The 26,168-nt window shown below is 38.6% G+C and overlaps 2 protein-coding genes and 1 long non-coding RNA gene across 6 annotated transcripts in view; 1 reads left to right on the top strand and 2 right to left on the bottom strand.

Annotated features, from left to right (window-relative positions):
- LOC147318593 (uncharacterized) overlaps positions 1-3,159 on the top strand; it is a 65,628-nt gene extending 62,469 nt beyond the window's left edge. For both annotated transcript variants that reach the window (XR_015131471.1, XR_015131470.1), the window contains exon 5: positions 1,300-3,159. This is a non-coding gene — a long non-coding RNA (uncharacterized LOC147318593). The remainder of the gene's footprint in view (positions 1-1,299) is intronic.
- Positions 3,160-3,877: 718 nt separating this feature from the next.
- Positions 3,878-13,800, bottom strand: LOC147318594 (uncharacterized). 3 transcript variants are annotated; one of them, XM_086310622.1, is made up of 3 exons: positions 6,770-13,800; positions 6,451-6,561; positions 3,878-6,364 (listed from the first exon to the last, which is right to left on the bottom strand). In XM_086310622.1, exon 1 carries the CDS (start codon positions 13,644-13,646, stop codon positions 8,070-8,072), a length of 5,577 nt encoding a protein of 1,858 aa, XP_086166748.1. In that variant the 5' UTR covers positions 13,647-13,800; the 3' UTR covers positions 3,878-6,364; positions 6,451-6,561; positions 6,770-8,069. The 3 variants fall into 3 exon arrangements, with proteins under 3 accessions (XP_086166748.1, XP_086166747.1, XP_086166749.1); XM_086310621.1 differs by having other exon boundaries at positions 6,451-6,587; XM_086310623.1 differs by lacking the exon at positions 3,878-6,364 and having other exon boundaries at positions 6,510-6,528.
- LOC147318595 (uncharacterized) lies at positions 13,714-25,027 on the bottom strand. The gene is made up of 6 exons (XM_086310153.1): positions 24,157-25,027; positions 23,172-23,203; positions 20,871-20,897; positions 15,199-16,572; positions 13,809-15,114; positions 13,714-13,719 (listed from the first exon to the last, which is right to left on the bottom strand). The coding sequence occupies exons 4-6, from the start codon at positions 15,558-15,560 to the stop codon at positions 13,714-13,716; spliced, it is 1,674 nt and encodes a 557-aa protein (XP_086166279.1). The 5' UTR covers positions 15,561-16,572; positions 20,871-20,897; positions 23,172-23,203; positions 24,157-25,027.
- Between the last annotated feature and the right edge of the window lie 1,141 nt (positions 25,028-26,168).

The raw sequence follows: 26,168 nt of genomic DNA on the forward strand, positions 1-26,168 counted from the left end.
TAAAATTACCAACCAACTTATAAAAAGAGGCACATGGTAAGATCTTAAATAGACTGTAAGTGTTAAAAAATAAATCTGCACATCATACTCATTTTAAAATAATCCATAAATGAATTTATAGCTGAACATAGGACAGTATGTTCCCCAATTTTTTTTTGGAATTCTCATGTCTTTTAAGAGAAAATTAGAGTTTTATTTTTTACATTTTGAAAACTTGTAAAGATCAGGTGTAAACCAAACCTAGACTAAATATGAGAGATATTTGGGCACAGGTGTAAAGAGGCCTATGAGTATTAATCTTTCTTTTTGGCTGCTGGTGCGTTGATTTAGTTGCCCATGTTATGTCAAGGCCGTCATTCTTTTCTTAAAGACCTTGCTTCCCTGCCAAACCAGGATTTCCGATTGAGGGGTCTCAATAACAACTTTGATGTGGACGGCGTTCTGGAGGGTGAAGTGAAAGGCGCTAGGGAGGGGGGCCACACAATGGCCTGACCTTCCTACTGCATCTGCACAGATCGCACTCTAAATGGTCACATTGATGCTGCTTCTTAGGCCTTTTCTGGGAGCCCTGATGGAGCCAACACTGGTGGACTGGGACACAGCAAAGCCTGGGCACCTGCCAAAAGACAGGGACAAATTGATTGAGACCAAGCTAGCTCCTCCTGCATTTAACCCCTGCTCCAGCACCAGTTGGTCCTTCTAAATCACCACATAAGAAAACAGAAAAAAATAAAGCCTAAATGGAGCTGTTGCTGCTAAAACATATCTCTCTATTTACTTTTCATTATTTTCCATTTCATTTTTTCTTTGTTATTATTGTTGCCTGCTGATTGTATTCACTTCTGTTTTTACTCTATTTGTTAATTTCTATTTGGTTACATTTTCACTCAATTACTGAAAAAGTTGGCCTTCAGTCTTTTTGGCTCAGTTTGCAGGGGCACTTGTGAATAAATACAAAGTTGGAAGAGACTGCTTGCATTGTGCCAGAGGCATTGTCACTCGTAATGATGAAGGTGAAATTAAAAATCCCTATAAACCATGCTGTCTTTTACTTGAAAAACCAATTAAAACAACTGAGTTGATTTGCCATCCACTAAAACTACAAAAGCCTCCATCCTGTTAGTGTAGTGGGGTAATGCAACAAAGTCTGCTGCATGCTTTACCGCTATTTTCAGTAATGCTACACTGGAGAACAAAAGGGGGCGGTTATGTGTTTAAATTCTTAAATGCAAGCAAAGTTCTAGTTATATCCTTTTGTTTTATATCAGTATCAATAAATGCACTGCTTTCTTTCCACAGAGGGACACAGTTTTCCACCCTCAGATGTCTTGCGAGTACACATAAGGTCACCACAGAACAAGAGTGGGAAGAATCTGGGAGCAAAAGGCAAAATGGTTTGTGTCGATTTAAGCAAGAGGGTAATAGGAGGAGTGGGAAAAAAATCAATAACAACATAAAATTGATTTAGTGCGTGTCATAAAACATAAGTAAGTGCTCTGAGATGGAGAAAACTGGAGTCTCAATTTAATCTGTGCAAAAGCTGCACTGTACAGATGAAGCGATGTCAAGAGGGAGAAAGATAGGAAGCGGCTAAAGGAGAGTGGGTGGGAAGAAAGAAGAAAAGCAGGAGGGAGGACAGAGTAGCTCACAAGATAGAGAGAGGAAGATACAATAAAATCTAAAAGACAGACACTTAATTGTCATATTAAAGACTCTTTCCAGTGCTCGGCAGAGTGGAAGGTTAGCTCCCATTCATCATCTCGCTAACAGCCGCCTGAATGAAATCACAATTAAAATCTGCTCAGTATTGTCCCTGGGACGTTTCGCGAGCATTAATTTTTTCCCATTGATTCTCTACCCCCCATAAATCAGAAATGTTGCAGCGCATGCAATGGTTTATGGAGAAGGGATTATGGTGTTATGAAGCTAATGTAGCAGAACCGTCTCATTTACACACAGCCTCCCTGGCCAGCTTACAGGGGACGGAGTTATTACACTATTACACAGCCTATCACAAACACAACACACTGACACTGTTTAAACGATACGTTTAATTGGGCAGTACTGTAGATTTATGATCATAACAGCATTGTGTTTTGAGGATTCTGTTCATTTGCAGCACAAAAGTGCAGTAGGAGAAGATTACAGCATTTGTCGCAGAAACCAGTGATTCTCTAAACATCTCAGAAGGATTATCCAAAGCCCTGATCAGTTCCTATATATAATTTTCCAGTATATGGTTCTAAGGTGTAGACTTTTACATCCTTAAAAGACAAATCCAAGCACTGAAGTTTAGTTTAGTCTGAAAAAGTTTTGCTCTGCCATTCCTAAGTTGCTATTAAAAAAATAATAAAGTAAAGGAGAATATTAAATGCCGTAATATAAAATAAAAGGTAGAAGAGGACACAATAAAATAAACAGATAGTTTTAAAGTAAGTAAATAATAATAATTAAGAGCCAGTGAGGCTGCTAGCTAGCTAGCTGCTAGCTAGCTAGCTGCCCGCTAGGCGTTATCTCAGCTTCTTTTAAACATTCAGCATGACCTCGCTACCTTGTTTGCAGTGGGTTTTTGTTTTAAACTTCAATAATGTGATTTGTAATTAAACTGTCTCCATTCTTGGTTAGTGGTACTCTGGTATTGTTTTTATGAACATGTTAGACAGTGCTTTTGCACTCCCTGCTAACCATGCTTGCTGGTTAGCTAATAACATAGCACACCGCCTTCTGTGTAAATGCAATCAATTCAGCCTAAATGCTAAAATAAAGGCTTCAACACAAGGTGACAAGATGACTGGTGAAAGCACAGTGGCTACATCCATCTTTTAGATATAGTTTAAGACAGAGCGCAGTCGTTAGTGGGAATAATGCACAGCATTATTATTATTTGCAAGCATCTGGTCTTTGTCTGAAATCATTTTCTTGTCCAGTCATTTGCTGCCTTACCTATTTTGCATAATAATTTAATCTGCTGTGAGCAGCAAACTGTCATTATGAAGGTGTATGTGATTTTTTTGTCATTACTGACAGGTGTCATGTCATGCAAAGCTAATTTGGTTCTACAAATTACACAGCATTGTATCGTAGAACTTTTAGTTTGTGTTAATTGCATGCATAAATTTCCCACTCATTTTGGACACTCAATAAATACTATACCATCTTTATTGTTTACAGCTGTGTCTTCCTAAGTAATATGAGCCTTGTAAAAGAACATGGGTAAATGCAACAGATTTGTCACTGTGTTCTCATAGCACATTGTTATATTGTTGTTTTTTTAATGGCTTGAGCCCATCAGCAATCCAAAATCCATAACTATCATAGTTCATTCTGAGGGAGTTAGATCAGAATGAACTACCCAAACATCACATCATCGTCACATAAACTGGTCCTGACACCAGCTAAAAAGGGAGATGGATCATGTGCTGTAGCTTTTTGATGCTGGAAAAGTTTTTATTTTGATGAAGCCCTTAACTCATAGCTAGAACACCATCACCACCAGACATCTCTATACAATGAACACACATATACACACACACGCACACATAGAAACACACGCACTGCTTTTCCAACAGTGATAATTGTATCTTCAGCGTCAACGGCTTAACAGGACCAAATCATAGAAAGTACCTCTTGGCTAAAGCAAACCACTTCTACTAGATGAAGTGCATATGTCTGCCTTTGTGCAAAGATGGCCTAACTGCAGTTTAACTTTATCCTATAACAATAGAAACTAGAAAAATTTGCATTTCCTGCGAAAATGCAGTGTGGATGCTTTAAAGCTGAAGCTGCATGCAAAAAGTAGCTGAAAAAGCTGAAAAGTTGCAGAAATTGTAAAGCTGAAGCTGTCTGCTGAAGATAGTTGAAAATAGCTGAAGAAGCTGAAGAAATCAAAGCTAGTTTTTAAAAAGTTGTTGAAATTTTAATAACTTTGCAGAACAACATCAAGTTAACAAAAATGCAATAACTTAGCAGAAATGCAATAACTTAGAAGAAACATAACAATTCAGCAGAAATGTTGTAATTTACCAGAAGCTACAACTTAGCAGAAATGTAATAATTTAGAATAACATAACTTAGCAGAAATGATATAATTTAGTAGAAAATTAATAACTTGGCAGAAATATTACAACTTATCAGAACTGCTATAATTTTGCAGAAATGTAATTATTAGGAAAAAACTGTAAACAGATAAAAGCTAAAAATGATGAAGTAACCTCAAAGTTACTTGTTTAACTGTGAAAAATGACCAGAAACATTAGAAAAGGAAGAAAACCAATTCAATTAAATTTATATAGCGCCAATTCACAACAAAAGTCGCCTTAAGGCGCTTCATAGATACAGAGAAAAACCCAACAATCATATGACCCCCTATGAGCAAGCACTTTGGCGACAGTGGGAAGGAAAAACTCCCTTTTAACAGGAAGAAACCTCCAGCAGAACCAGGCTCAGGGAGGGGCGGCCATCTGCTGCGACCGGTTGGGGTGAGAGAAGGAAGACAGGATTACCAGCCAGCAGATAAACTGATGTGAAACAAAACCAAAGTAAAATTGCAGAATTTACACAGTTGGTGAAATGTAAAAATGGCAACAAAAAAACCCCAAACAAACAAACAAACAAAAAAACAAAAACAAACAACATTTAGTTAATAAATGCACAAGATGATTTGATGATAAATATGGTACCAATCTACAAAATACTGTCGAAATGAAGTCCACATTGTGATATATTTCAGGTGTGGAGAGTCACACAGCCAAACAATCGATGTGCATATTTAAAGAATCAAATAAAGAACATTGTTGTGGAATAAATTACAGTGAATAATAATCACTGCCCTGCATTAGAGAGTGACTTATGATGAGGTATTAATTGGCTTAACTTTACCTCTAACAGCTTTTCACATAGTGCTGTGACCAGGGTGAAATCCATCATAAAGTAACTGTAAACAGTAGAACCATTAGCATGAATGTTATGGTTCTACTCTGATCAAAACTCAAGTCAGCTGTGTGACCTGATATAAAATGATAAAGAGGAACACATATAAATGACCTTTATGAACTTTTCAAAATGACTTTATATGTCTGACCCATTATCTATATATATTAGAGCAGATGTGGAAAACCACTGTTAGACCTACTCTATACTAACACAAACACAGTCACAAATTCATTGCTAGTGTGACATGTGGTCCTTTTTGCCTTTGACCAATGATATGCTGGTTACTTGGACCAGTTTAGTATTTGCTGTCACAGAGGAATGTTAACCATAAATCCAAAAGACAAAACTGAAAAAATATGTTAATTGCAAACATGTTTTTGCTTAGTAAAAGGATTGAAATTACATGGAAACTATCACCTTAAAGCCTCATTGTAAATATCATCACAAACAGATGTTTTCCACGCGGTTAACAAAGCTCCACCACATCCAATCACTGCATATAAATCTAAAAGAAAACAACAACAAATAAAATGTAATTAACACAAGTGAAGTCTAAGGAGCTTGGAAAGAAAAGCGTCTGGACTTCTTTGAGTTTCTTGAAGACGTTTCACCTCTCATCCGAGAAGCTTCTTCAGTTCTAAGGGTCAATGGTGGAGAGTCCCAGATTTAAACCCAATGTGAGTTTCTCCACAAACAGGGACAAAGAACCCCCTGATGATCCTCTACCTAATCACATGAGCCAAGGTGTGAAAGTGGGTGTGGGTCCCAATCAGCCAGGGTTTTGGGTGAGCTCATTGTGAAACCTGGCCCCACCCTATCATGTGATTTCCTGAGGTCAGGAAATCACCCACGCCCACTCCCAGGATGTGAGTGGACGTTACAGTGTCTGGGGAGGGAACTCAAAACTGGATTATAGATGGCAGACAGTTGGTGTTGTAAACCACCGCCTCTGTTCAAAGATGGTCGCTCACAGTGGACGTAAATGGCTTCTTTCACTCCTCCATCTATCCAAAATGTGAACATTGGCATCCTCAAAGAGTGACCTTTGTCCTTTAGATGCAGATGAACTGCTGAGTCTTGTCCTGTGGAGGTGGCTCTTCTGTGTTGTGCCATGCGCTGGTGAAGTGGCTGTTTGGTCTCTTCGATGTAGAAGTCTGGGCATTCCTCGCTGCACTGTACAGCATACACCACATTGTTAAGTTTGTGTTTAGGAGTTTTGTCTTTCAGGTGAACCAGTTTCTGTCTGAGTGTTTTGCTGGGTCTGAAGTACACTGGGATGTCGTATTTGGAGAAAACTCTCCTGAGTTTTTCTGATACACCGGCCACATAGGGGATGACAATGTTGTTGTGTCTGTCTTTCTTATCCTCCCTCGCTGGTGTCTGATGTTCTTTTCTGTGAAGCTGGAATGCAGGCACACTGGACGAGCTTGTTCTAAAAAATACAGAAAAAGGAACATTTTATTTGTGTTAAGGCCTAAAAACTACAAATAAGTTATACAATGAACAATATTGAAATACCTTATAGGTGCTGCGGGCCACATAACCAGAATCCAGAGCAATCTCACACTTACATGATGGTGAGGAAAGACATGAGCTCTGCAATGAGGTTTGAATGTCTCAGTTGGGACACTGAAGAACTCAGAAGACAGCAATACCTGCACAGAGAGACAGAGTAGAAAAAGCATAGATTTGTAATCCATAATGTCAATTAAAACTCAAAAAGTGTCAACAAGTATAATCATTTGAGTGTGGAATTGTTTATTCAATAAACAGGATTTTAATTAATTAATTGAATTAAAAACACTGACATTTTTTTATCAAAGATAAAGAATCATACCTCTCTCTGCTCTGAGGATCACTGAGCATCTCTGACAGGAAATACAGTTTCCTCAGTAGGAGTCATCATTGATGGTCTCAGAGGTTGTAGTGTGGCAGCATGATGATGGTCTCCAGATCAGGCAGGAGGTCAGGTGATGGGTGTGTCATCTTCTCCATTGAAGACACACTGGTATGGCAGTTCATAACACAGCAGTCTCCTTGTGGCATGTAGTTATCTGTGCAGTCCAGCACTGATGGATCAGGTTTGGCTCAGCAGTTCATGAAGATGGTGTTAAGATGTTGTTGTTTCAGCTGAGGATGGTGAAGTTTGAAGGTTTTCCCACAAAGGAGACTGTGCCCTATCTGAAAAAATATATCTAACAAAACACGTGCTTATAACACCACCCACCCAGCTCAGCCCCCAAGTGTCTATGTAATGCTGGTATGGGGTGTCGGTTACTAAGTTTAATTAGTGCATCAGAAAGCGGGGGCTACACCTAAAGCCCACACTTTCTGATGTCTTTGTTTATTAGCAGCTTTTTCCAGCTGCTCAGAGCATTCTGACTTGGCCTTTATCCACCCAAACCCAAACCCACCCGGATAAAGGCCAAGTCAAACTCACACACCATACCAGCATTACATAGACACTTGGGGGCTGAGCTGGGTGGGTGGTGTTAAACTGTAGTCGGGAACTTTCAGAAAACTATCCATTTACTTCTAAATCAGTTTTTATACATATTCTGTAAGCTGTACTAATGTTTTTCTCTACATAATGTATCATTATAGACATCTCTGGTAGCCTAAAGATAGTTTAAAACTTTTGACATTTTTTACCTGTAAAACATGATAAGCAAAAACTCATTCATCACAAAAACTTTTGATTCTACAAAATCTACTATAATCAAGAAAATATAATTGTCTGTATTTATTCGTGTATGTCATCATAATAAATACCTGCATTTATCTGGGATTTATTTATTTACTATTTCATATTTTAAAGCCCTTGGAGGGGAAGATCTCGTTTGTTGAGCTACATACGTCATAGTAAAAAGATTTAGTCATTTAAAACATGATGTTGGTTTATCAAATGTTGCAGCACATTTCAGATCAGAGGTGCATGATAGCAGATGTTCTCTGCTCTGCATGAAGTTCAGCAATGATTTGGTGAAATGATTAATAACATTGCAATAAGAAAGGGTCTTCTGACAGACAGAGTAGGGAAGACCCTTTTTTCAATGAAAAATCTTTTTCATGCTCTACAATCAGTAAACTCTGTAACAAACATGATCTGTAATTGTTTCAAAACTCACCAGACGACTTCATGATTGGCTCGAGGACAGGACACAAAAGACAGGGTTGTGGTAACTGTAATATGATCTCAGAACACCTGAATACAGACATTTCTGTGGCTGAGAAATAAAAATGAGGTCAAGCAGGGTGTTCTTGTCTGTAGTGGCAGAAGTGATCAGCTGTGAATACCCTCTCGACTGAAACTGCTCCAGAATCTGTTTTCTTCCACTCTGCAACTGGTTCTCATTAAAATCTCCACACACAATTATTGGGTGACAGTCCATTATTTCAAGTGAATCTAAAAGACTTACCAGGTTTTGCATGAATGGTGTCAAACTGTAGTCAGGGGGTCTGTACACAACAGCAATGAGTGCAGGGAATGGAGCCTGAACCTTCAACACTAAAAACTCAAGATCAGTGACATTATGCAGATACTGTTTTACCTGAACCTGAAAATGATTCCTCAAATACACAACAACTCCCCCACCACTTCTGCTGGCCATGTGAGGAAAGTTTGTGTAGGACACATGTCTGTTGCGTTTGAACATGGTGTAGCCATCCAAATGAAGACTGTCTGCAACAAAGGAGCCTTGAAGGTGAGACTCAGTGAGACACAAAACATCTGCTAAACACATTTCATGATGACTCTTGATGTCACTGATGTGAGATGGCAAACCCTCTGTATTGTGATGGATCAGTGTAAGAGTGTCAAGTCTGCTGGCTGTTTCTCTGACCTGAAGAAGAGGCATCATTTCCTCAACACTGGCTTGTCTCATGGTTTGGAGCGCTGCAGTTACCTCGGGATTGGCGTAAATCTTTTTCTCATCCAAGTCCTGCAAATAGAGTCCACTGAGAGACGTCACCCTGCTGAGAGCAACGTAAGCCATACCTGGTTCAAAAATGTTCTTCATTGAAACTACAGCTGTCTGTGTTGTAAGACCCTGAGTTTTGTGAATTGTGCAGGCGAATGCTAGCTTTACAGGAAACTGTCTGCGTACTGCTCCTTTAAACTTCAGACTCTCCTCTGCTCTCTCAATGTAAACCAGATCATCAGAAGCTGCATTAGCACTGCGGTTGTGTCTCATAGGCTGCCGGTTGTCCATCCTGAGCCCCAGTTTAATCATGTGTCCATCATTTTCAGATCTCACCACCTTTACCAGTATACCAAAAGCACCGTTGACTAAACCGTTTAGTGTGTCCAAGTTTCTGGTCAGCATGACTCGAGCTCCTTCAGCAACATTCAGAGTGTCAGGTAAATCATTTCGCCCACCTGTAAATGGTTTGTCTCTTCGTTCCATTCTGCCTGTACATTTATCCTTCTGGAAATCGTCTGCATTGATTATTATGATGTTTGAATGAAGCTTCTTCAGGGTATCTATGTTATGGGATTCCACATTCTTGTTGGTGGCATAAATGTGTAAGACCTCAGTTGGACATTCTTCTGGTGCAGTCACAGCCTGTGACAACAAATCTCTGTCGCACTGAGAAAGCTCATCTGTCTTTTCTTTGACTCTAATCCTGTTCAGCATCTCTGCAAAGGCCACATCATCTTTCTGACGCATGATCTCGGTTAGAGTGATCATCTGAAAATGTTCCTGCCATAGGTCAATCTGTTCTGGATCGTAAACACAGAGAGGTTTAGACTGTCGCACTGGTGGCAGCTGGTAAAAATCTCCAACAGCTAAAACTGACATTCCACCAAAAGGTCTCTGAGTGCCTTTGATTTGTTTCAGTCTTGCATCCACATAGGCAAAAAGGGGTTTTGAAACCATTGAAATCTCATCAATAACAATAATTTCAGCATTCATCAGCTCAGATCTGACTTCATCCAGTTGGTTACCAAGTCCTTGAATGGGTGGTTTCAGACTCCTGGGTAGTTTCAGTAGAGAATGTAACGTAGAGCCACTGATAGAAAAAGCTGCTGTACCGGTAAATGAAGTCAGTAAAACAGTTGGATTTGATATGTCAGCTTCTTCTGCATTAGCAGGCAGTCTGCTCAGGATCTTTGATGCTTCAGAATGAATACACTTAATCAGATGTGACTTTCCAGTTCCTGCACCACCGTTGATATAGAAGAAAAATGGATCTGGGTTCAAACCACAAACTCGCTGAATACACCAGTCTCTTATGGCATAGAACACGCAGGCCTGCTTCTGGTTCAGATTCTGATACATTACACGTACCACGGCTGGATCTACTGCAGGTTGTTCTCTGACGGCTCTGATCTTTGTTACAGCATCAGACTGACGACTGTAGTCGGGAACATTCTCCTGTTCGTTCTCATCATCAGAATGTCTCTCAGGAAGATTCTCATCGCATTGCAGCCTCACAACTTCAGATTCAGGAGCAAGATTACACCATTCATCAATCACAACATCCCTATTTTGTTCAAACTCTTCCAGTGCACTCTCAATATCCTCAGAGTTCTTCTCATACTTGTCTTTATTTCTTTTCACAATCCGTTTCACAGACTCACTGTGGTCTGAACATGGAAGTCGTACAAAACCTGAGTTGTAGAAGGACTGATAGGTTTGGAACCCTTGTGGTTTCAGTTCCTGCTCTGATCTGTGTGGAAGGTAAAGTCTCAACAGTCGACCATAATATTGCTCAGGATCTTTTTCCTGTGAACAGTGGTAATATCTGATTATAGCTGGTTTATCATTCTTTCGCCTTTGTACAAATCCAAGCTGGTTTAGAAGAGGAAGCACATCTTTTCCTTCATTTGGACCACTCACCAACCTGCACAAGGCAGCAAAATCAGCCAGTGACATTTCCTCATATTCTGGGGTCTCAGGTCTGCATTTGTATTTATCACTCAAACTTGTCATCCAAATATTACAACTGTCGTGTGTTGTGCTTTCCAGGAAGCTCATGGGCCGACTCATTTTTACTGGGTTATCATCTGTTGGTACAAATACAACACTGCGGGAACATTTTTTCATTTTTAGGCCACAGACTCGAGTCACACACTCCTGTGCGCTGATTTCTCTCTTTTTTGAGTAAGCTTGCATCACAGCTCTCATTTCATCACATTCATTGACGGTGTTCTTATCAGAGTTGTCAATAACTGTCTTCAGGTATTCAGAGAGGCCAGATTCTTTCTTTGTTATATATTTACAGAGGTATTCTATACATGAATAGGCATTCAAAATGAATGAGACATCTAAATTAGAGTTCCAGGCTTCAAGCAGGTCTGGGTTGTAATTGTTGATCCAACACTCATTTGGGTCACGTTTCAGAATCAGAGCTGTTTTCTTGTTTATGTCTTGGAGGCATTGTTCATACTCATTCATTGTTAAGTTGCATCGTGACAGAATCTGCTCTATGGTGAGGGAAGCAGCTTCAGGTTCCTTCAGCAGGTTCAACAAAGGTCTGAGTTTGGCTTTTGCAGCTTCAGTGTCTGAATCCTCATCCTGTCTCACAATCATTGTTCTTGTGGCTGGTGGTTTGGGAAACCCAAATCTACAACCAGAGTTCACACTCTTAAAGCATGTCTTTGTGTGGTTTTTGCTGTGCTTTTGTAGCTCAGTGACTTTTTTGTGCAGTTCAGGTTGTTTTTCTGGATCAGGGAGTTGAGCTGAGATGTATCTGTCCACAAAGTCACAGACAGTTTGGTCATCATCCACATCTGCTTCTACCTTTTCTCGAATCCACAGCAACATGTGTATATGTGGACTACCTCTGTGCTGGAACTCAACTCTGTAAAAGTAATCAATGATCTCACCAAGGGGCTGTGCAGGAGAAAAAAGCAAATCTCTGAACAAAGCCTCAACACGTTTATCAAACATTCGCATGGTGGTTACTGGATTTGATCTTAGAATTTCACACTTTTCTGACCAGTCCAGGGCTTCAAAATCAACCTCTTCACCTTGCTGTCTCTTTATTGCTTGAATCACTTCAGGCCATCTCATCTCAGCAGCAGAGAAAGTGACAAAGAACTGAGGTGTTCCTATTTGGCGAACCATGCTGAATAGATCTCTGGTAGTTTTCTGCCAGTAAGCTGGAGTTCCTCTGAGTGGCTGCATAAATCTGATTGCATCTTTATTTCTTACCAGCTTCTCTACTTCTGTCTTACTTTGTAACATTCCTGATGTGATTTTGCGTCCATCTTTGGTCATAGTTTTACCTTTCCTTAGCTGTATTGTCATGCTGGAATTAGCCAAATGTATTTCAGTGACAAACTGTGAGAAAAACAAGTAATTTGTGTCTTTAGCAAATCTTGCATCAATGTTGAAAAGCCTTGACTTGAAGTAAGCACTTGGTGTGAGCTTGAGACGTCTCTTTTCATCCAGTGTATTCTGACCAGTAGGAAACTGCACAGGAAATGCCATGGCTTCCAAATGAGGAGTTCTGAAGAAGCTAACAGGATTGTTTCTTTCTGCAGGAGCCACACAATATGTGTTATCAGTGAAACAGAGAATCTCTTCTGAAATGTCTACAGGCTGCAGACAACTTTCTAGAGCAAAACCTCCATTGCTCAAATCACTTTCTGGTTCATCTGGATTTTGTTCCTCTGGTTGTTCATCACAGGATTGCATATTAATATCTTGGTCACTTTGAGACTCACTTTCGCACAAAAGGGCATCTTTTTCATAGTTGTCAATTTCCATTAAATCTGCTTCATTATAATCATCACTTGCCATGCTGGCTTCATCACTGCTGTCATCATCAGGTAACGTTGGATCACAAAGCAATGCATCATCTCTGATAACAATATCTGTGTACTGTGGATGAATTTGTTTCAGTTTACGCAGAGCTTGAATGAGTTTAGACCAGGTGACAGTCTGGAACAGCTGATGGCCTTTGTAGCACAGTCGTCTTTTCAATTTCACCCTCATGATCTGTGATTGGCTTCTGATCCTCGGTAAACTGTCAACTGTTTGTTGGACCTCAGATGGTACACATACCACATTACCACGTATGAGTCTCTGTCTCCCCTTTGGAAGAGGAATAATCTTAGCAAATGGTATGCATTTGGCAATCAGATGTCTCTCCAGAATGTTGAGATCACAAAGTTCAGCTGGAATATCCTGCAGTTCTAAACCATTAACAGCAGCAAGCCTGGGCATGCATCCACTTTTGAGGGAACTGTGACATGTGTGACAGATATACTCTTTTTTTCTCTCAACAGGAAAGCTGCAGTGATCATGACATGCTTCATCACACACATGAACATATTTACCAGTTAGACACTGATGAGCTACAGTCTGGTGTTTTGAGTAATTTTGTCTTTTGCAGATTTTCACCTGATTAGGAAAAGAAGCTTTTAGACAAACAGTACAAACATAAGATGGTGCTGACTTAATGTTTGATCTGAAACAAGATATGGCCTCATTCATTAAAGTGTTCTCTGGATGACACTGTAAAGTCTCAGCTGGTCGATGCATCTGGCGATATTTCCGTTTTATATTCATTGCACATCTGATATTATGCATCTGTCTGAAAGAAAAACCGTTCCAATATTTTACTCTCATTCGTTCTCTCATATTGTCCTTGTGTTGTTGCTGAAATCGTCTCTCTTCTCCATAACGCTTAGTCATGTAAGATAGTTTTTTCTTTTTAAATTCTTCACTTTCTTTATATAGGTTATATACATATGACCTCATGTAAGCTTTATGTTTTTCTCTGAATTCAGCACAAGTTCTGTATATTCTTCTTATACGCTCTTTCTGCTTATCTCTGAATATGGGAGACTCTCTATATGTTCTTGTTACACGTTCCTTCTGCTTTTCTCTGAATATGGGAGACTCTCTATATGTTCTTGTTACACGTTCCTTCTGCTTTTCTCTGAATATGGTAGACTCTCTATATGTTCTTGTTATACGTTCCTTCTGCTTTTCTCTGAATATAGGAGACTCTCTATACGTTCTTGTTATACGTTCCTTCTGCTTTTCTCTGAATAGGGGATTGTCTCTATATGTCCTTATGACACGTTCTCTTTTTCTCTCTCTAATTTTAGCACTTTCTCTATACATCTTTCTCAAATGTTCTCTGTGTTTCTCCTTATAGGTAGCATTTAATTTATACAGCTCATTTTTGTACAGACTCCTTTTATGTCTGTGATCAGGATCATTACACTTCTTAGTTGAGTTTTTTTTCTTTGTCTTGAAGCTTTCATCAAACCTGTACATCTGCCTTTCTTTCGTCTTCTGATTTTCCTTTCGTTGTGGTAGCTTTTGTTGGGCTAATAATCTTCTCCTCATTTTTTGCCTTTCCTGTTTATTACGTTTCAGCAGTTTATCTGAGAGTTCCTCTGTTATCTTAGTTGAACTGGAGGCACTGTTTGAATCATTCTGAGGAACAGAATCTGGTGTTACCGGAGTTTCTCTCACAGAAGATGCAGAGGTTTTCTTTTCAAAATAATCAGAAGGATGTTTTTTTCCGGGAGCAGCTGTCTCATTTGAAGAATCAACTCTGGATGACATTACTTCACTGGTTAAATCTTTGGCCACAGGTTTCCGTGTCTGCTCAGTGTATATTTCGGAGTTTAATTCATGAACACGTTCATTTAAAGCTGGTGCTGGTGCACTTGTAGCTGTTTGTCTGTATTCGGTGGTTTGATTAGCATCTCTTTGGTCAGCAGCGTTTTCACTGTGAAACTCGATGGGCTGTAGTTCATAAGTACAGCTTGGTGCGATGCTAAACATTCTGTACAAACGTTTGATCCTGTCAATCATGTCATTAAGACGTGTGAATTTCAACATAACTGCAGTTCCACCACTTACACTTAGCGACAATGGCATACCAGTAGACTTACGTGGGTGAGGGTCAAAATATGCATATTCACCTGAAGTCAGCCTGCTAACAGCGATGACTGTTCCTCCCATGACTAGCAAAGCATAGCGAAACTCTGAAGCCAAACGCTGTAATCCCTGTTCAAGGCTCGGAAAGTGATCTGTACCATCAAATGTGCCGTAATGAGCAAACTGAGACATGTCGACTTGATACTCGTGTGTGCGGCTGGTAACAACTGAGGGAAGTTCATCGCAGGCTAGAAACACACTGTTCACAAACCTCAGTCTGGCATCTGAATAGACGGCATGGCCTTTGTCCAACACACGGTTTAGATCTGCTCTGGTAATAAATTCATCCTCGTGTAAGAATGACAGGAAAACCAAACTGTTAGCCATGCATTGCTGATTCCGGTACTTTCCATACCTAGGAGAAGCCTGGCTTCGGGAAGCACAGACGCTACTCACTCGTGGACTTTCACTGTTTGTAACCTGTACATGAGACTGTCCTGGAGCTTGTCCATCATGCTGTGTTTGTACAGTTAGCTGGGGTTCAGTCTGGATTACCTGCATAACTTCAGGCTCTGGGACAGACACTGAGGGAACACTTCTCTTTACCACATCTGCATAAGACACTGTGGCTGTCTGAACACTGCTCTGCACTTCTGTGCTGGGAAAAGCTGAAACACACACCTTTACCTGCTCACTGCTCTGAGAAACATTCACCTGTTCTTTCTGCTTTTGCCATCTAAGCTTCTGGGACTGCGACCTTTGACTTTTTCTTGGCATTTTGCTGAAGTACAATCTGGAGCTTATATGTGTTTATACACAAATATAAACAAAACTGAACCTTGAAACAGAAAAACTTATAACTCCTTAAGTTACTGTTAAATCTGAGAAATGTACTATTATACTATAAAATGTTTTTATGAATATATGAATAGATGTTAAAAAGCTGATTTGTACTCCAAACTCAAAATAAAGGAAATTCAAAGTTCTCTGGAAACAATTTGGTCCGTTTTATTGTAGCTCTTTTAGAAACGGGGTTTCTTCAGCTGGATGTTCTGCAGCAGTCAGGAAACAGGAAGTCTGGGTCCTCAGGCACTTCTCGATGACAATACTGACTGAATACTTACACTGAGTGACAAAATGGGTTTGTCCTTAAATAATAATACTATAAACTTGCAGTCAAATGTTATAGCCAATGAAACAGACTAACAGACTGGATCTGATTTATTATTTATCTGAATGTATGTATTACAAAATAACCAGATTATCTTATTACAAATAAACTTATAAAAAGGTGATATTTTATACAATTGATCAAAGTAAGCCAAACTAGCAGTCCAAACTAAAGTCTAATGCAAAATTAAAATGACAAATGTAGGGCTGTGTAAGTAGTTTCTACTATAAGTTCTACTGTACTGTAATTCTACTACTGTATATTCAACTTGTAATTTAAAGCAAAATGACTGAATGTGAGAGAGCTTAATGACAGGAAAGAAAGAGCAGTGAGAGCAGAGATCTCTCAGAATTCTGTAACAGATAGATCAAGTTCTGGTAACTTGGATTTCTGAAAATTGGATTCTGAAAGGATTCTCAAAACTTGGATTCTCAAATTAGATAGAGCAGTAGAGATAGAGGGATACAAGATGGAATGGCTTTCAAATTAGATAGAGCAGTAGGGATAGAGGGATACAAGATAGAATGGCTTTCAAATTAGATAGAGTTGGGAGAGTGATAGGATAGACAGAATTGCTTATAATGATAGAGAGAGAGAGGATCTTCTGCAGCAGGTCACCTGTAAGACACAAAAGGACTGGAATTAGTCATATTTCCAACATGCTTGGATTTACCATATTCTTCAGACTATATGGCATACCTAAAATCCTGTCATTATCTCAAAAACATACAATGTGCCTAGCGTATCGATTCTGGTTATGCTTACTGACCTCAAACGGGATTTCTGTGGTACACAGCGCTCAAAATTCTGTGAAATATTTTAGTAAGACTTCGTAAGCTACAAAGCTGTGCTGCTTGATGTATTGTCAGAGCATTATGGCTACCATAGTCAGGACCCTCGTAGAGTAATTCGTACGGTGCTTCAACATAACATTATGGTGTGTGTACAAGGACCTGGCACGTGCTAAGAGACATGCTTAAGAAGCAGATTTCAAACTGATCAACCCATGAAGAGTTTGATGGATTTGTGGATGAGGAATGAACTGAAAGAGTGTATTGTTCTGTATTTTATGTGTTACAACTGAACAGTGTTGAGAGTTGTTTGTGAATGACTTGAATAAAGTTTGACTTATCTGACTGTTTGTTTGGCTTAATCTGCCTTAAAAACAGGCTTGTTTATTGACATTATGCCTTATAATCTCAAAAATACAATACATGTAGGGCTTTAAATACTAAAGACTTCTACAGTAAATTATTCGAGTGAACAGAATGACAATGTTTAACAAATGATGGTGGAACTGTTATAAGGACATTTTTACGTTCTATTAAAACAATAAACTAAGTCTATAAACTCAAACCAAGACGTGCTGCTACAGTAACTTACTGTAAATATTATATGGTCCAACAAAACCAACACACTGAGGTTACAGCACAGTTTCAGGTCACTCTGTATGAATTTTGGCAAAATGAGAAATTTGGAGACAACTAGTTTCTACACAGCAGTTTCTACATATTTCAGTCACATTTGGGGCATGTTTGATACACAGCAATAAGCACTACACTAAATCTATAATAAACTTATCATAGCTGATATAAAGGCCTAATTAGCAAAATTTAGTATGATGATCATTTCTTTGTAGATCATTTCATGATAAAAAGAACAGAAGTGAGTGCTGTATCTGAGCTGGTGCATGTAAGATCTTTGCTGGAGATTCCCACATTTCTTAAACAAACAAACAAACAAACAAACAAACAAACAAACATGACTTTCAGACAGTTCATCTTTTGTAAATTAGGGCAGGATTATTTTCAAAAAACAGCCTTGATAAAAATATCAGGCCACTATAAAATGTCTTATGTTTATGTTTTCATCCCACCTATATTTTGCAAGTCATTATGACAAATTACAAAAAGCAGTTTTTAGGCAGTGATTTAAGGGAAGAAGCTTTTGAAATCCACCATGCCCTACCACCAGTGGTCTCAAACTCTGGTTGTTAAGGCCTGGTGTCCAGAAACTTTTCTATGTGTCCCTGTTGCAACACACCTGAATAACATTAGTAGGTCATTAGCAAAACTCTACAGAACGTGACTGCATGCTGAGGTGGTAATTCAGGAATTTGATTCATGTTATAGCAGCTCATGAGTGAATGAACATGATGCAATGAAAGTACTTTTAGAAGTACATTTTTCCAAACACTTAAATTACTTAAATTTGAACAGTCTTCGGGGATGCCACTTCAACACAGTCAAATTCTATACTCTCACTAATGACCTACAAATGTTATTCAGGTGTTTTGTAACAGGGACACGTGGAAAAGCTTCAGGACACCGGCCCTTGAAGAGTGGAGTTTGAGACCCCTGCCCTATGTGAATATTTAATTGTCCCTAAACTGCTAGTCGTGAGCTGCTCTAATGTGAAACAAACACATATAGTTCTGTAAAGGTTTACAAAGAGATTTCTAAGGATCTGGAGACCCCAGAAAACAGAAACCCTCCCAGACGTTTTTGCCTGTTCAGCTACAACAAGTTGCCTAATAATATCTCGATGATAACCAAGAGCTGTGCTGACTAACTGCACTAAACTGAATCATCTATAGTGAGAGAAAAACACCAGCATTAAAGTCAAACATGGTGCTGTTACTGTGATGTCCCAGAGTTCCTTTACTACTTCAGGACCTACATCAACTCATCAGGTCCTGGGCTTAAGTTTAATCACACTTAGGATCTGAAGCACACAAGCAAGTCCAATTGAATGAATGAAACAAAACACTTGGTGTAAACGAATCAGTCTGGACTTTAATGAAATTAAGATACTTGGTATGACTTGAAAACCCTATCCATCCATCCATCCATCCATTCGCTTCCGCTTATCCTTTTCAGGGGGCACTGGAGCCTATCCCACCTGTCATAGGGCGAGAGGCAGGGTACACCCTGGACAGGTCGCCAGTCTGTCGCAGGGCCAACACACAGGGACAGACAACCATTCGCACTCACATTCATTCGCAGATACACACCTAGTGACAATTTGGATTATTCAATTAACCTATCCCCACAAGCTGCATGTCTTTGGACGGTGGGAGGAAGCCGGAGTACCCGGAGGTAGGGCTGCTCGATTATGGCAAAAATGATAATCACGATTATTTTCACTGAAATTGAGATCTCGATTATTTGACGATATTTATTTAACCCTTTAAGACCTACTATAGAACCAAGTCCGCCAGAGCTTATATTATTTTTTTACATGTTGTAGTGCCATTTGTGGGAGCATTTCAAGTTGCTATACAACTGTTATAGCCCATATTTTAATAATATGTATGCATTAAGTCCATAGTAACTACATTAATTGCAAAAAAGTGCAATAAACTACAAAAAAATTGAAAATTGTTTTTGTTTTTTAACATATATTTCTACTTGGAGAAATTTAAGAGGTTTATCCCTCAAAACTTTAAATACAAAAAAGTTGCAAAAAATAGTTTACAACAACAGGAAATTTATTCAGTGTCTTCATAGTTTTATTTTGGAGATACAGCAATTTTTATATACTGCAGGAAAAACAAAAACAATCCTATGATGCAAATTTGCAAAGAAAACAGCAGGTGCATCAAAATAAACTATTTCCAGCAGTGCAATTCGAGTTCTAAGCATCCCAGCAACTATTCAGAAAAGTCAAACATGACCAGTATAGGCTTTTAAGGCCTACAAGTAAAAAAAAACTACATTTTCCGCGAAAATGACATCACTTCCGGTTTCGGGCAGGAAATGGCGGACATGTGATAGTTAGCGGTCTGTTTCAATGTGCGAAGTGTTACGAACAGCTGATCAGATCGGCAAAGCGTGTTTCTGGAATATTATGTTTTTGTTCCTGCAAGCGCTTTTTATGCAATTTATGTGGAAGGAAACCGTGACCGAGGACAAGCTGATGGCATAAGATGTAAGTTTCATATGCAAAACAAATTATTGCGCTAGCTTACACGGTTCAGGTTCTACAGGGATTTAAAAAGTTACACAAAACAGAGCGTGCTGCTCTGACCGGCTTTAAAGGGTTAACAATAACAATGTATTGAATAATGACTTTAAAAAATAATATAAAATAGTGTGCAACACCACTGAAGTTTTTTTTTTTTTTTTACCTCTCTTTTCAACCAACGGCAGTCACTCTCCAAATAACTTCTGCTTAGCTTTCCGAGCTTCCCTCGGGTCCTCTTAATCAGCGGTCTCAACCTTTTTTGCGCCACGGACTGGTTTATGCCCGACAATATTTTCACGGACCGGCCTTTAAGGTCTCGCGGATAAATGAGGGAGGGGCTAATAATCGGCTCAGTCATTTTTAATGATCGTTGAAAGCCCAGATCGTAATCGTGATTAAAATTCGATTAATTGAGCAGCCCTACCCGGAGGGAACCCACGCAAACACCGGGAGAACATGCAAACTCCACACAGAAAGACCCCGGCCTGATGTTGGAATTAAACTCAGGACCTTCTTGCTGTGCGGCAACAGTGCTAACCACCGTGGTACTTGGTATGACTTGAAAACCCTATATTGGGCCTTAATTAAGACTTTTTTCTTTTCTTTTTTTGCCTGTCCTGTTTGGATCTAATTAAGACAATTCTGAAATTATAGTGGACCAAAATCAACCAGTGATGTAAACCAGTCATTACCAGTTACTGTAAATGCTTGATGGTAATTGTTGCTATCAGGGCATCCACAGCTGGGTATTAGAGACCAATATGTTTTTACATTAGACCAGGTTGTTCTGGTTCAAAAATGAAATCATCACTTTAAAACTGCTTTTTGTATTTATCCAGGTCATCCTTGTTAGATGATTTGAAACATGTGAAAAAAAGCATAAACAAAATAAATCTGCAAGGAAGAAAGACCTTTCTCAGCACTGTACTGCAGACAAAACCTATACTTACCAGACTTGCGACGATCAGATCAGTATCCTAGAGAAAGGAAACAACACATCAGATCACTGTTTAATGACTTACACTGTTGAACCTCTTCACACACAATCCAATTTACTGTGACATGAAATAACTAGTAAGATCCTCAATTTCTTCAAGCCTTTATGAACTCACTGTAGTCTAAAGAGGACAAACTTTAGTTACAGAGTCTCACATGACGATGACATGTGTAATAAAGGCATGCATACTACAGAAGTGCAAAGAAGAGGCACCTATATTTGTTGGTACAGATTATGGCTTTTTAGCTCCATCATTTTCTATCACAAGTCAGTGCTTAATAAAGTGTGGAAAAACCACAACTGTTAGAATCAACGGAAAACCTCATTAGGTTTTAGTTCTGATCTGAATATGTAAATCCTAAAATACATGTAAATTCTGACATGTTATAGTAACAACAGTGGCACGCCATTTTTGCAATTAATTTCTTAAAAATTATAATAAAAAGTCCTTCCATTGTACCTGTTGGCAGGAATCTTTTTGTATTTTGCAATATTTCCCTTTTATATATAATTTTCAAACACATTGTATCAAGCAACTTATTAAGAAACTGATTTAAACTTAGTGTACATAAATTACACACAGGCTTTAACATACACAACATTGCCTACTCACAACTCTGGTTCTCTTAGTCTTTTATTATTGCTTAAATGTTTAACGTACCACTTCTGTTCACTCAGGCAAAAATACTTCTATAGTGGTCTGACTTTAATGTAATACATAAGCAGAATATGAGTGAAGATATAAATCAACAACTGTGGTGCTCTTAAGTGTTTAAGCTAGGGCTGCTCAATTAATCGAATTTTAATCACGATTACGATCTGGGCTTTCAACGATCATTAAAAATGACTGAGCCGATTATTAGCCCCTCCATCATTTATCCGCGAGACCTTAAAGGCCGGTCCGTGAAAATATTGTCGGGCATAAACCGGTCCGTGGCTCAAAAAAGGTTGGAGACCGCTGATTAAGAGGACCCGAGGGAAGCTCGGAAAGCTAAGCAGAAGTTATTTGGAGAGTGACTGCCGTTGGTTGAAAAGAGTTTAAAAAAAAAAAAACTTCAGTGGTGTTGCACACTATTTTATATTATTTTTTAAAAGTCATTGTTAACCCTTTAAAGCCGGTCAGAGCAGTAAGCTCCGTTTTGCGTAACTATTTTTAAATCCCTGTAGAACCTGAACCGTGTAAGCTAGCGCAATCATTTGTTTTGCATATGAAACCGGAGGAGTTGTACTTACATCTGATGCCATCAGCTTGTCCTCGGTCACGGTTTCGTTCCACATATAGCTTTGCAAAAATTGCATAAAAAGCGCTTGGAGGAACAAAAACATAATATTCCAGAAACACGCTTCGCCGTTCCTATCAGCTGTTCGTAACACTTCCCACAGTGAAATGATGCACATGCTGTTTTCTTTGCAAATTTGCATCATAGGATTGTTTTTTGTTTTTCCTGCAGTATATAAAAATTGCTGTATCTCCAAAATAAAACTATGAAGACACTCAAAATAAATTTCCTGTGGTGGGAAACTATTTTTTGCAACTTTTTTTGTATTTAAAGTTTTGAGGGATAAACCTCTTAAACTTCTCCAAGTAGAAATATATGTAAACAAAACAAAAGCGATTTTCAAATTTTTTTTTGTAGTTTATTGCACTTTTTTGCAATTTATGTAATTACTATGGACTTAATGCATACATATTATTAAAATATGGGCTATAACAGTTGTATTGATGTATAGCAACTTGAAATGCTCCCACAAATGGCACTACAGCATGTAAAAAAAATAAATAAAAATAATATAAGCTCTGGTGGACTTGGTTCTATAGTAGGTCTTAAAGGGTTAAATAAATATCGTCAAATAATCGTGATCTCAATTTCAGTGAAAATAATCGTGATTATCATTTTTGCCATAATCGAGCAGCCCTAGTTTAAGCTACCACTTACACTAACTCACCTAAAATGCGTTCATAGTTATGTCTGCTAGGTAAATCCATAAACAAACGGAGAACATGAACAACTGTATAAAAACAGTTGTTTGTGTTCAAACATAAAAATCAGACACAAATGGCCTGTTAAACTTCAGGGACAGTCAGAGGTCATGTGTGGGGCCTTTGCTGCTACAAGGTATAAATTCTGACCATTTGTTTTTGCCCATCAGTAAATGGTAATGTCACAAAAACCAAACTACGTTAGGTAAGTTGCTAAACATGTTACACAGTGACAATGTCATATTACTGCAGTTACAATTGCTGCTTACTTACCAGCAAAGGCAAAACCGAAGTTCTGTTTCACTCTGTAACAAAAGAACAAAAATACAGAATCAGACAACTGAAATCAGCATCAGAGTCAATACTGCATCACAATCTGTAGTGGGAAAAAAAATCTGTTAAATTCTTTGTTTACAACAGCTTTACTATAAACACCCCATCTTCTCTTTCTGCACCTTATTAAAGATTTCTGTCTTTATTAAGGTGATGTGTCGTTTTATCCATCTGCAATTCCACAGAAATTCCTCATGAACGTAAAGCTCTAATACTTTGGTGCTATTACATAACACAGCAGATACCACAAGCAATGATTTGCTCGCACTGCACACTTGATCAAATGATAACATCACAGTTTCAAAGCGTGCAACAATCACAAATAATACTTGATACTATAAATGCTTGATGGTAGTTCTTCGTATCAGGGCTTCCACAGCTGGGTATTAGAGACCAGCATGTTCTCACATTAGAACAGATAGCTCTGGTTTGGTTTTCTCTGCTTCATACGTGAAATCATCACTTTAAAATGCTTTTTTGTATTTATTCAAATCATCCCTGTTAGATGATTTGAAACATGTGACAAAAAAGCATGAACAAAATAAATCTGCAAGGAAGAAAGACTTTTCCCAGCACTGTACCTCAGACAAAATGAACTCACTTTAGTCTAAAGAGGGCAAAATTTAATTGCAGAGTCTCAAATGGCCTTAACATGTGTAATAAAAACAATAATTACTACAGAAATGCTTTGATAAGCCTTTAAAATTAGACATAAATGGCCTATTAAACTTCAGGGACATTTTTAGGGACACTCAGAGATCTAGGGGGGGGGGGGGGGCTTTACTGCTTATAAATCCTAAATGTGTTTTTGCCCATGAGCAAATGGCAAGATATCACAAAAAGCCAAACTATTGTATGTAAATTGCTAAAAATGTTACACAATCCCAATTTCATATTGCTTCAGTTACAATCACGGTTTACTTACCAGCAAAGGCAAAACCAAGCTTTATTTCACTCTGTGTAACAAAAGACAAAGAACAAAAATACAGGATCAGAAAACTCAAATCAGCATCAATACTGCATCACTCTCTGTTGTCAAAAAGATTCACTAAACTTCTTTGTTTACTACAGCTGGAATACAAACAACAACTCTCCTCTGTTTTCTTTGGTCTACATCTCATTTAAGATTGCAAAACACTCATACATGAAAAACTGCACGACATATTTTTAAGGCTTTAATATTTGAGGTGGTCTGCATTCAAATTCTACTTCCTAAAATATTACCAACTGCACATAGTATCATTAAATATGCTGTTATTTTAAAATAAATATCTATATACCATACTAATAATAATATACTGCCATATTTTATTTATGTGAAGGTGGGCTGTTGTTTATTTCATTAATTTCCCACAAAGTGAGAATTTAAACTGTGCTGCAGATTTAGGTTGGCACAAACAAGCCTTTGTTAAACAGTTCTTAAAAATTAAAGTCTACATATTAGGAGTTCTTATTATTCTTGGGCTATGTCCACACGTACACAGGTACTTTTGAAAATGGAGATTTTTCTATGCGTTTGCACCTTTCGTCCACACTTAAACGGCGTTTTCGGTCACTGAAAAACTAAAAACGCTTGCCAGAATATTTTCGAAAACTCCGTTTTTGCATTTATGTGTGGACAGGGAAACGGAGAAAACGCAGCGCCTTTTTTGACGTCACACTGTGCGCCACGTTATTGTTTCGGTGAAATGCATTTCTACAATACGGTTACTGTTAATTGTTCTCTCTGCAGTGTTTAAATGCTTACATATGCGCACACAGTTACTGTCCCCCCACAGATATGACTCGGTTCTGCTTCTATGCCCCATCTTTGTTTGCCATTTCCCACCGAGGCTTCTAGACTTCTGATTGGCCAACATTTCTACACGGTTAGGAATATAGCGCCACCTGCTGCTTTGGCATGTTCCTAGCAGCGTTCTCCTTCATTTCTGCATTTATGTGTGGACGGGATTGTTTTTTAAAACAGAAACGGAAAATCTCCGTTTTCAAAAATACCCGTGTATGTGGGGACATAGCCTATGTTTAATCCTCAGTTTCTCCCCCCCTCCTTTGTCTTAATTAACCCACAAGACCTGCACACACGTGACTCTTTCTCCCGTGTTCGGTCAGAGGCGGTAAAATGGCTCCTTTGATCTTGCCGACAGCTGACACTGAATCTAAGATGGCGGTTCGTTAAAAACTTTACAGCATAAAGAATGAGGCTGTTTTAACCAACTGATTTGTGAAGAGAACTAACTGCACCTTATGTAACAGGCTGACAAACACGAACACACCAAATGTAATTAATAAAACAACACGATAACCGTGGTTCACAGTCAAATTTTCATTTCACACTGGGCTCAAAGGAGCGCTAGGCATTAGCATCGGGTTGTTAGCTCATCAAACACTCCTTTTACATACAAAAATGACAAAGTTTCACTAAGAAAAAGCAACCACTGTGTTACTCTAATATGAGTTATACCTCGGTTGGCTTTATAAATCACTAAAAGAACTCGTTAAATCGCACAAACAGACTATAAACATTTAGGAGAGAAGAGGAGAAGCAGAGCAGCAGCACTCACCCAGAGCGGACTCAGCGAAGTGTGCGGAATGGCGGATGTCCGGCAGTCAGGTAAAAGATGAGGCGTTCACGGGTAGTAGGAAATTCCAGTATTTACACACAATGGGCATTGTAAACATCAAAAATGTAGGTGATTTTAAATATTCTATACAATATTTATTTGCTACAGAAAAAACTCGCAGAACTTTAAATCTATAACTTGAATAAATATTATTAGAAGGCTCTACTCCTGAACACCAACACCAAAGAGCTGAGTTCACCAGACCTGAAAAAAAAACAACAACAACCAGTCCAGGACAGTCAGTCTGCAAAGATGTTTTAAAGACAAATATATATATATAAACATTATCCATTAAGGATTCCCCTCAAAACAAATG

The sequence above is a fragment of the Aulonocara sp. 'chitande type north' Nkhata Bay genome, linkage group LG11, assembly GCF_057382095.1.
Source record: "Aulonocara sp. 'chitande type north' Nkhata Bay isolate Kocher_YH1m ecotype deep benthic linkage group LG11, A_spYH_male_GT1.1, whole genome shotgun sequence".
NCBI lineage: Eukaryota > Metazoa > Chordata > Actinopteri > Cichliformes > Cichlidae > Aulonocara > Aulonocara sp. 'chitande type north' Nkhata Bay.

Excerpts from the sequence above, each read along its gene's own strand:
- LOC147318594 (XM_086310622.1), bottom strand. The coding sequence starts at position 13,646 with ATGAGGTCATATGTATATAACCTATATAAAGAAAGTGAAGAATTTAAA.
- LOC147318595 (XM_086310153.1), bottom strand. The coding sequence starts at position 15,560 with ATGCCAAGAAAAAGTCAAAGGTCGCAGTCCCAGAAGCTTAGATGGCAA. Across the intron at positions 15,115-15,198 it reads CGAAGCCAGGCTTCTCCTAG|AGCAGATCTAAACCGTGTGT; the intron begins GTATGGAAAGTA and ends ATTTATTACCAG.